Source organism: Tachypleus tridentatus, chromosome 5, assembly GCF_004210375.1.
Source record: "Tachypleus tridentatus isolate NWPU-2018 chromosome 5, ASM421037v1, whole genome shotgun sequence".
Classification (NCBI taxonomy): domain Eukaryota; kingdom Metazoa; phylum Arthropoda; class Merostomata; order Xiphosura; family Limulidae; genus Tachypleus; species Tachypleus tridentatus.
Window position 1 is genome coordinate 24,117,042 of NC_134829.1, and position 12,080 is coordinate 24,129,121.

At 36.4% G+C, this 12,080-nt stretch overlaps 2 protein-coding genes across 4 annotated transcripts in view; one reads left to right on the plus strand and one right to left on the minus strand.

The window, feature by feature from the left end:
* The window catches only part of LOC143250725 (frizzled-10-B-like), a 255,452-nt gene that overhangs the window by 47,614 nt on the left and 195,758 nt on the right, over positions 1–12,080 (plus strand). The gene's annotated exons all lie outside the window — the stretch shown is intronic.
* LOC143250723 (uncharacterized) lies at positions 286–11,945 on the minus strand. Its single transcript, XM_076501662.1, has 5 exons — positions 11,842–11,945; positions 11,215–11,334; positions 10,707–10,963; positions 3,910–4,047; positions 286–679 (listed from the first exon to the last, which is right to left on the minus strand). The coding sequence occupies exons 2-5, from the start codon at positions 11,303–11,305 to the stop codon at positions 524–526; spliced, it is 642 nt and encodes a 213-aa protein (XP_076357777.1). The 5' UTR covers positions 11,306–11,334; positions 11,842–11,945; the 3' UTR covers positions 286–523.

Genomic DNA, 12,080 nt, shown 5'->3' on the forward strand with positions numbered 1-12,080 from the left:
CTTTCCTACTAATAAAATGTTTGAGGAAAAATCGCGTGAAGCATTTTAGTAACGAATTCGTATCTTGAATTGGTTTACTGTTTACAAGCAAGATATATTAGTATGTTATATACGTGGTTTTACTTCATCATGTAATAACCGAAATTAATTCAGGTGAATAATAATGTTAGAACGTTTCGTTGAATTTATTATTCAGTATTACACAGCAAACCAACTGTTTTATGATTATATATGTTTTATGATTTCGCTTTATAACAACAACCACAACAAAACTCTTGCAATACGCGATGAAATCTGACTTTATTCAATGTTGTTAAACTGGCCTTGTCCCTTTAGTTTAAGATTTTCATATATACAACGTATTTCTCTTAAGGTGATATAATTTTATTCTATGCAATAGAGGGAATATATATATATGATAGAATAAGTTTTAGTGTTTCCCTGTTACTAATGAAGATCAATATTTGATATGATATGTTTGAGTGTTCCCCTTTTGTTACTATAGGTCCATATAAGGAGATCTTCAGAGCTTTAGTTTTACATTGGATTGAAGAAACGGAGGGACGAATGGACATTTGACTGAAAACCACCAGTTGCACACCTGATACCTCTGATCAAACACTGTTCCATTCGGACACAAGAAACTGCTCATCCTGTCATCTTGACAGATGTGGTACATCTGGAAGAAAGAGTGAAAATCAGAAGACAAAGATAATATTGATGTTAAAATCTCATGCGATTTTTAATAAACTGGTTTGAACAAAGGTTTCAGTGTCTATGTATTCTTGAACTACGAGATTTCATGTTTAAAATGCTATAGTTCTTGTTATGGGTTTTTATTACAGCTGCAAGGTCAATAGAGATTTTGTACTGACTTCAAAGAGTTTTGTTGTCCATAGTTTGCTTCAACATAGTGAACATAAGGTGCTTACATACGTCGTAGGTAGAAAACTAATTCTAAATAAAGACCTGAATCTTTAGAGTGTACATATGTTACTCATAAGTGCCATGTACGAGTTCTTCTATATTCACTGTGAGCAAGGCCCAGCATGGCCAGATAGTTTGGACGTTCGACTGGTAACCTTCAAATCTTCATCACATCAAATATGCTCGCTCTTTCAGCCGTTGAAGTTTTGTTATGTTACCGTCAATCCCACAATTCATTGGTAAAATAGTAGGCGAAGGATTAGTGATGGGTGGTGATGACTAGCTGTTTTCTCTCTAGTCTTACACTGCTAAATTAGGGACGGCTAGTTCAGACAGCTCTCGTGTAGCTTTGGGCGAAATTCTAAACAAACACCGGAAGTAACCTGTTTTCATATAAACATTATAATAATATATAACATTAACGCTAATAATTTATTCTTCTAAATTCTCTACGCTGCAGAGGACGAACCATTATTTTTTGTTGTAATATTAAAATTTTACATTTCGGCGAGAAAGAAATTTAGGATCTATTCTATTCGTAGTTTCGCCAGTTATCACAGTGCTGGATGGATTCTAAGAATTCAATTCCTTATCAGTAACAGTTTCAATTAATTAGTTCAAATGAATAAATACATCTGTGTCGTTAATGTTTCATATGTACGAACGCAGGTTACTGTGGTAAATAAAGAACATCAGGATTAAACTTGTGATTTCTGGGTAGAAAATTTAGGGTGTTTATGGTGGAATTTCACTATTAAAACCACAGTTTTCTTTCCTAATTTATCATTATATAATAGTGTAAAAAACAAAGCCTTTTTTTTTAATTTCGCGCAAAGCTACACGAGGGCTATCTGCGCAAGCCGTCCCTACATTAGCAGTGTAACAATAAGACTAGAGGGGAGGCAGCTAGTCATCACCACCCACCGCCAACTCTTGAACTTCTCTTTTACCAACTAATAGTGGGATTGATCGCACATTATAACGTCCCCAGGGCTGAGAGGGCGAGTATGTTTGGTACGACGGGGATTCGAACCCGCGACTCTCGGATTACGAGCCGAACGCTTTAACCCTCCTGGCCATGCCGGACCAAAACAAAGCTAACTAAGAGACAATTTTTTCTAACCAATTACGTCATGTGCTATAGAGGTCATGAAGTTACGTGACTGAAAGCGGACAGAGTTTTACCATCTGCCATTTCGGACCTAAACATACAATTTTTTCAACTACAACCTTACATTATTTGCAGGAAAACGTTGCATTTAGTTCTTTGATTGCCGTTTCACGGCATAAAGCAACAAGACAATCTGCGCATAGTGTTTTAACAAAGGATTTAAATAAGCCGCCTAAACATCGGTGCAACGTAGAAGGTTAGTAGTTTAGAATTGTTATGATGGAACCGTATTCTATTACCCATGGCATTGACCACGAATTTAGTTGCCGCTTCGGTAGTCATGTTCATAAACAGAGAATAGTTGTGGACATTTTCGACGTGGAATGCCCAGATATTTTCAGTTATCTAGTCTTTAATTTTAGTACCTTATATCAAAGGCATACAAAGTTTAGATACTTATAAATATCCTGTGAAAAGTTGGCTGCACAGTGACAGACTGCGCCAAGTAGAAAAACTGTTAAACCTAGCTAGATAATGTCTAATTAATCACCTTTATTTGTTTAGCAGCATTTCATGTGTGCTCACGATTCATATTCTAAGTTCAAGGAAAATTGACTTGTTTGTGAGGTTATTCGCTAATGTTGCTTACGTTTAGGCCTGGAAAAAAAACACGTAATTGTTTAACGACATGACGCATGGATTCCAACGTTACATATATATTTGCATTCTATAGGTCCTGTACAACTAAAGCTTTTAATAGATGATTCTATCCAAATATTCACATTTTATATGAAGCAAGCATGAGCTACAGGCTCCTAAATATATTTGTAGTTTCCGAAATAATATAATTTATTAATGTGTATTTGGATATATGTGTAATTAATGGATATTTAACGTGTTAAAATAACTCAACAGTGACAATTTATTTAAAAAGCTATATTTTAATTTTTGTAAAGTATTAATTAAAACTAATAAGGTTTTTAAATGGCGAGTAGTTCACACACGAAAGGTTTTGTATTAATACTTTATTTCAGCCCATTTTAATAACTGTGCGATAGGTGGGCTTGTCTGAGTCTGTATCAAAAATATTCCCTATTCAATCTCATTGGTCTGTATCAAAAATATTCCCTATTCAATCTCATTGGTCTGTATCAAAAATATTCCCTATTCAATCTCATTGGTCTGCATCAAAAAATATTCCCTATGCAATCCCATAGCTTAAAGCTATGGTGGTATGTTGATATTATCAATCCCATAACTTAAAGCTATGGTGGTATGTTGATATTAACATTCATGATATTTTTATTGTGTGAAAGAAAGTACTTTTAATAGAATACGAATATGTTTGTAGGAATGTTATTCACAACGACTGTCCTACAGCCATTTTAGTATTTGGGTTACAGTTCAACCAGAAGGCCAAGTCCTGACTGTACATTGCACATGAATATCAATACTAGGAAAGCGTTGATCCCATGTAGCATCCAATTATTCGACATGAAGACACCAACAAAGATGACCAAAGTTTAGACCTGTATTTTGTACGAGCAACAACACAAAATGGCATTCATACACGTCCCATTTATAAGCATTTAATTGCTAGATTCGACACTAATTCACTTGTTTGTTCTTATATGGTGAAGTATACAAATCCGGCCCAAAGCACGACGTCATGTGCATAACCTGTATCTGGATGTTTCAAAGAGGCGTATTAGAAATAAAGCTGCTATTGTTCAAATCTACAACTCTCTGACTTCCACATTAATCAATCTATATCATATAAAAAAAAACAAGCTGCTTAACTACTAGAATATTCAAAATATTCACCAGTATTCAAATACCCTTGCACATGCTATATGAACCTAAACATTTACCTGACAACGAGAGTCCGTGTCAACAAAATAACCATGTTTTCTACACCGGAACTTCGTTTTTGGTAATGGCATTCCATAGATAGGGTAGTCTTTCCCAGGTTTTCCTGGAATTCCTGGAATACTAGGCAGCTCGTTTGACTAGACAAAATAACAAAACAAGAAAAAACAGCTTTACCTGCAAATAAATAATATAGTTTTTGTAGTTTTATATTTCTTTTCTATTTTTGTGTCATTTAGAAGACGTTTACTATTTAAGTTGTCTGTTAAATGCACATTTTTTTTTCACTAAAGGAAAAGATTGGTGGTCCATCAGTTATCTAGAGATACATTATAAAAAAATTCTATATGCATTAAAGCTGGGGAGTGTTGCCATAGATTTGACATTAAATTCGTGAGAAGTTGTGTGCAGCTGATGAACGCGACACACTTCTTCCTGAGAAAGAAGATAGAGTAACATTATTAAATGAGGCAGATCTCAAAGATGTGACATCTCAAAGAAGGAAGCCTTCATTGTTCGAAACTGAAGTGTTACAACTCGAGCAGAGCGTAAAGAACAGCAAATAGTTTTGAAATTACACCTTTCGAAATAAATAGCCTCGTCCACAAAGTGAAGGTTATGCCTCAGAAAGTCCGTGAAGACGAGAAAAACCCACCTGTAGAGATAAAATGTATATGTAGAAACCGCTGGTATGAGTAGAGAAAGCACTATACAGAAAAGCGAACAACGTCATCGGTCATCGTCAGGTTAACAAAGAAAAATTCCCCCCTTCTTGAAAAGAAAACGTTACCAAGAAGATGCTTATATATCCTGATGTTATTAACAACATAATAAACAAGGATTTAAGCTGATAAATGTTTTTTTCACTCAGCTTCAAAGAAATGTGCTTTTGATCTACTCGAAGCAGATCTTTGAAAGTCGAAGACTATGGACAATGGAGGGTCTATGGAAAATTAATCTTTTATTTTTTTTTGGTCCTAGAATTCATCAAGGCTACAGTAGCTCTGCACTGATGGAAAATTACAAATGCTTATTTGTATTACTACGAGGCACAGATAGCCCATTGTGTAGCTTTGTGCTTAATTCCAAACAACAACATTACTCCGAGTAAATTCCTGATAGAAATATGCACAACCTTAATAAAGTTGAAGAGAAAGCAAAGCGCGAGTGTAGCACGACTGTAACAAAGTAGTGTCAGAAACTGGTGTACAACAAACGATGTCAGAAGTGGGAATCACGAGTTTCATCTTGAACCTCCTTAACATAGGTCGAGGAGGAAACTCAACAAAATGAAGTAGTGAAGGCGGGAAAGAGAGTAGCTTTCCTTGTTTGCTCTTAACGATAGTTCAGTTAACCTTTGCTGATTAAAAATTATTTGTTCATTGTTTAAAAATACAGAATTAATGTTAGCATGGATGATAACTGGAAATCACTGAAAAATTCAGTTGGTAAATAATTGTAGATAATTATGTATAACTTGTACTTGCATTTAAAAAAAATGAGATTCATGAAGTATTAATTGAAATTGTAGTCGTATTAGATTATTTATAACTTTGAGTTTTGTGAAAATACGGGAACTGTGAGTGGTGTTTCTGAAAGTTGTTATGGTAAAGATGTAGAGTTTTCTGAGATACATATGGAGATGCAACATTTAGCATCTGAAATAGTGCTTGAAATAGAAGCTGGAAAAAGATTTTTGCAGCTTGAAAATAGGGACAAGCAAAGAAAACTGATTATATGGTGAGAACAAGACAAAGTAATCCTGGTGATGGGGCTGGAATATATATGAAAAAAACAACAACCATGTGCAGTTGCTTCAATTTTGGAAAAGCACTACGGGTGTATTTTTCTGTGAATTTTGAAAAAATAGTGAGAGCAGAGTGGTTGATAGCCACAAGATAGAGTGAGTAAACTAATCCTTACGTTAACTGAAATACATCACCAGCATACAATAAGATTTGGTGCATAGACGAATTGAAGTAAGACGTAGTGAAATAAACTTTCTTACAGATGTATGACTTAAGTTTAGAGAGTTATAACAGTTCAAAGAGATAGGGAAAATAGCAATTAAGATATTAAAAGAGAAGGAAACAAGGGTGTTTGATTGCTAGTTGAATAGATCGAAGGATCTAACTATAATGATATGGTGACAAATTATAGATTTGGTGTCGAAAGAGAAAATTTTGAAAGAAATTACCAACACAGTTAGTAATATGGTTAAATATAACGCGTATTGTTGTAATTAAAGGATGGACAAGTGAAACTGTCCTTCACTTTTCTTCCAGGTTTTTGTATGATTTTTGACATGCAAACAAGGTCTTCTAATCGCGTAACGAAGATGTTTAGTTAAAGGGTCATCCACGAAGGACGTAACCCATAATGTAGCAGCTTCTTTCTTTGATGTCAGTTGTTAATATCTTGTGAGTCAAAACTGTGAAATGTCTGAGGAATGTAATTATACGTGCAGCCATTGGACAACAGTAGCTTTTGAACTTTGATCCTAGCTTGTGTTTTACTATCTATATTTTCACGATTCTGTACCTTTTCTTGATACCATGGTCACTATCACAAACAGCAAACTTCTTACCTCTGTATATTCTAAACCTCATGCGAAACCTATTATCCGACATTATAACAAGCACAATCCACAAGCTACCAAAATAGATGGCGTTATCTGTCGGTTTAAAAGAGACAATTCCGAATCATGAAATGCGTTAACATATGTGACCAACTTCAGGCTAAAGTTGTGAAAGAGGATTATATTACTCATAAGAGTAATGAAAACTTCGCTATGATAAGAATTCTAAAGAATATAAAAAAATTAAAGTAAATCAAATAGTTGCAGTTCTGGACCCCAAAATAGCTTAGCAGCAAGAAAAATAGGTCCTTTCCCCATAGTTAAGCGTGTCGGTAATGTGAGGTATGTGGTGGATAGAGAAGTGGCAGGATTAGCGTATCATGTAAATATGTTTAAGCCATAATATATTACAGGCAGACCTAAAACCCTTGTGATGATCTTTTTAGAAGCTAGTGGTAACGAGAATGATTATACAACTATCTTAGATCATATGATCAGACAGGTGATGTTAATATTTTTTATTTGTTTTGAATTTCGCGCAAAGCTATTAGAGGGCTATCTGCGCTAGCCGTCCCTAATTTAGCAGTGTAAGATTAGAGGGAAGGCAGCTAGTCATCACCATCTCCCAACAACTCTTGGGCTACTCTTTTATCAACAAATAGTGGGATTGACCGTCACATTATAACGCCCCATGGCTGAAAGGGCGAGCATGTTTGGTGCGACCGGGATTCGAGCCCGCGACCCTCGGATTACGAGTCAAACGCCTTAACACGCTTGGCCATGCCGGGCCCTAATTTTTTTTTTTTTTTGAAGGATAACTTTTAAACATCAGGAGGAGATTCATGAGATGGTGAGATATGAGATTGTATCTCATGATTGGCCAGGGCAGGCCTGGTTAGCTAATCACATGATAAAAGTCCGTTATAGTATGATGATGCACTGGGATTTTGGAGCCTTAGATGACATCGTGGCTAGAAGGAAACAAAGCAGTGATTGAATACAGTCAACATTGTTTAACGTATCGAGGAAAAGGAAGTAGCTACGTCTTCAAATTAGGAACACTTGTTGGAGTCGGAAGAGGTAAGGAAACAGCTGGACTTTGGTCAGTCCTTTAGGTATTATAGGATTACACCACTACGCTTCGTAAATTATAGCATTGTTTGTTTCTTTGTTTTGAATTTCGTGCAAAGCTACAAGAGGGCTATCTGCGCTAGTCGTCCCTAATATAGCAGTGAAATACTTAAGCGAGGTGAGTTAATCATCGCCACCCGCCGCCAACTCTTTGGCTACTATTTTGCCGACGAATAGCGGCATTGAACGTCACATTATAACGCCATCTCGGCTAAGAGGGTGAGCATGTTTAGTGAGACGGAGATTGAAATCCACAACCCTCATATTGCGAGACGAGATCCCTAACCACCTGGCTATGCTAGGCCTGATTATAGTAAGCAGTTTGTTATATGCATTACTACGGGTCAAGCGAAATGCTAGTATAGCACGATGATGAAAAAGCACTGTCAAAAGTGGTCTGAGACAAGGGGTGTAATAATATGACGGTCATTCCTATTATTCAATGGTAAGGAGCAGTCCACCGGTGGGTGGACTTGAGCAGTTGCCTTCCCTTTAGTTTACCACTCCAAAATTGGGAACGGCTAGCGTAGATAGCTTTCGAGTAGTTTTTGACGAAATTCAACTTTTGTAACCTTCTCACAGCGGTAACAAGACATGAACCAGAGATTTAACTCCCTGTTTGGCTACTATTGTCAAGTTAAAATCATTAGTCAAGTTATGCTAGGCCCGGCACGGCCAGGTGGTTAAGGCGCTCAACTTGTAATCCGAGGGTCGCGGATTCAAATCCCCGTCACATTAAACATGCTCGCCCTTTCAGCCGTGGATGCGTTCTAATGTGACGGTCAATTTCACTATTCGTTGTTAAAAGAGTAGCCCAAGAGTTGACGGTGGATGGTGATAACTAGCTGCCTTCCCGCTAGTCTTACACTGTTAAATTAGGGACGCTGAGCGCAGATAGCTCTCGTGTACCTTTGCGCGAAATTCAAAACAAACCAAACCAAACTATGCTAAAACAATTAAAAAACCAAATACATTCAATTCAGGCTAAGATCATAAGCGAAGCTTTAACAATTATAACATATCCAGGTCAGTTTAAAATTACTAGTCAAGCTATAGTTAAACAATTAAACAAATCCCTATTAGTTTAAAATACGTTATTCGAGCTATATTTAAGCGATTAAAATTATTCAGTTCAGGTTAAAATCATTTGGTAAGATATGCTAAAATAAATTATAAATCCAAGTCACATGAAAATCATTAGTCAAACTGTAACGAAACAATTAAAAAAATCTAGATCAATCTAAAACGAATGATTAATCTATGTATATTATAAAATATAATGTAGATTAAAGTACAAATAATTTACCAGGATGTTTCAAAACAGATCTATTAAAAGCAAAATATGCAAATTAGTGTTAATTATTGAAGAAGCCACTTTGAAAAACAACAACAAAAAAAGATAACCTTAGAATTCAATAATCGTGTTAATCTAGAACTGATAAAGACTGCAGAGCAGAGTTAATAAGAAAAACTAAACCTAAGACATTTAGTTTGGTGTGCTCCTGACTGTTGAAGTAGGAGTGAGTATCATGGTGAGAGCAAAAGAGCTGTCTGAGGCCTTCAGAAAGAAAATTGTAGCAGCTTATGAGTCTGGTAAGAGATTTAAAAAGATCCCAAAAGATTTTAAAGTCAGCCATTCCACTGTCCGGAAAATAGCCAACAAGTGGAGGGCTTTCAAAACAACTGCCAACATGCCCAGGTCTGGTCGTCCAAGCAAATCCACTCCGAAAGCAGACCGCAAAATGCTAAAAGAGGTCTCCAAACACCCTAATATGTCATCACGGGATTTACAGCAGGCTCTGGCTACTGTTGATGTGAAAGTGCATGCCTCTATAATAAGAAAGAGACTGCACAAGTTTAACTTGCATGGGAGGTGTGCAAGGAGGAAACCTTTGCTCTCTAAGAGAAACATCAAGGCCAGACTGAAGTTTGTCAGAGAGAATGTAGACAAAGACCAGGACTTCTGGAATAATGTTCTATGGACAAATGAGTCCAAAATTGAATTATTTGGATACCAGCACAGAGGACATGTTTGGCGTAAACCAAATACAGCATTCCAGGAAAAGAACCTCATACCAACTGTGAAGCATGGAGGTGGAAGTGTCATGGTTTGGGGCTGCTTTGCCTAAGCAGGACCTGGACAGCTCACAATCATAGAATCCACCATAAATTCTACTGTGTATCAGAGGGTGTTTGAGGATCATGTGAAACCATCTGTACGAAAATTAAAGTTGAAGCGGAACTGCACTCTGCAACACGACAATGACCCAAAACATACCAGTAAATCCACCAAGGACTGGCTTAAAACTAATAAATGGAGAGTCCTGGAATGGTCAAGTCAAAGCCCAGATCGTTATCCTATTGAGATGCTGTGGGGTGACTTGAAACGGGCTGTACATGCAAGAAACCCCTCAAACATCTCACAGATGACAGAATTCTGGATTGAGGAGTGGGACAAACTTTCTTCAGACCGATGTCAGAGACTGGTAGATGGTTACAAGAAGCGTCTCACAGCAGTTATTTCAGCCAAAGGGGGTAACACTAGCTATTAGGGGGTAGGATGACTTAATTTTTCCTTAGTTAGAATATGCATTTTGTAGAATTACATGTACAGAAGATCTTGAAAAGTCTTTTCTTCGGTTTTAATTGTTTAGTTATATTCCTATTATCTCTCAGTATAGTTAAAATTGATATTAAATATCTATCTATCCAAATATGTTACACAAATACACAGGGTTTCATAGGGTGTCCTAACTTTTTCACATGACTGTACCTTTCTAATTCTAAGTTTACTGAAACACAAATATATGTATGCAAACGTGCTGTAGAAAATGTAATGCTAATATAGAGCTTCGTAATTTATCTTCATGACCGTTCTTGCTTTCCACACTTTAACCTAACTACCTTCAGAAACCTGAAATCTCCACTGATTCTGAAGTCGAGATTAAGTTAATGCCATCTACGACCTAACATTTTTCAACGTTAGCAACTTAAAGTAAACTCAGGTACGTTAGAATAGATTTTTCATTTATTAGACTTAGTCTTTTATTGTTTTTATCTTTAACGTCTGATAACTATATCCAGTCTTACCTCCTCTGGCTTACTCAAGTCTACCCAGGTATCATCCACGAAAATTTGTGGCTTTAGAAAAACATCCGCAGGTGACTTTAAAACGGAAGTTGAATTCCGTTCAGAATCTGGTACCGCTGTAGTAGGAACAGTATCAATAGATGTTGCCTGTTCAGTACTGATTGAAGAACTAAGTGTAAAATAATCGCTGTTATCATAAAATGGCGTCGTGGTCTCATCTTCAAAGACTGCAGTGTTTAATTCTCCACGAGCAACCCCTATGAAAACAATTATTACCGAAAAGTAAAATAACTGAACAATTTGCGAGCAAGAGAGGGAATACAAAGCTGGTTCGCTTACCAATATAAATAACTCTCTCGCTGAACTAGATTTTTTAACGTGTAATTAGTTTTGGATAAATTGTTTTCCTATGTCCTATTTGGTTTCGATATTAATTTGAGACGGCTTAGAATTTGCTCTTACAACTGCTCTGGGTTTTAACGTGATTAATTTATCATAAAAATCTTACCATGACAGATGCAAATCAAAAGAAATGATCTCTTATACCATGTCTTGTTTTGCAACATTTCCGTTAGTGGATCCAGCTGGTGAGTTTCCATGGAATACTTTGAAACTCCTCCTTCGCCACCTAGCGAGTGGAAAAAAACATAGATTCATTGTTTGTTTTGAATTTCGCGCAAAGCTACTTCAGGGCGATCTGTGACAGTCGTCATTACTTATTAGTAATAGAATAGAGGTAAGGCAGCTAACCAGCACCACACACTGTCAGTTTTTGGACTTCTCTTTTTAATAAACGAATAGTCGAACTACTTGTGACGTAATAACATCCACATAAATGAAAGGGCTAACATGTTCGGTGACGGAGATTCAAACTTCTGGCCCGCATGTTACGAGTCGAGCGCCTCAATCACGAGGTACTTATTTCAGGTTGTGGATTCGTAGTAAGTAGCTTTTAAAACGACACAAAACTAGACTGAAGTAGGAAAAATATATAACATCTAGGTTCAACGAAACTGAGAATAATAGACAATAAACATACGAAGAAAGCTGCAAGAATTTGCAAACAATTGGCATACTTACATGAAACGTACTGCTGAAATCTGGATAATTTTACGCACCTATACAAAATACATACCTTTTGTAGTAAGCTCAACAATACAAAGTTCGCAGACTCTGAAAGACGCTAAACATTTTCGTTTCGTACTTCGAATAGTGATTTACACCTTATTGTTGTTCATTATATAGCACTGATTGCTGTAGTGACGTCATTAACGTAATAAACTTATCAGCCAATGAGCTAGCATCACATATCGCAGAACACTCTGCCAAGACTCTGACGGTAAGTAAAAAAAATGCAAAATCTTTCACAGTTCA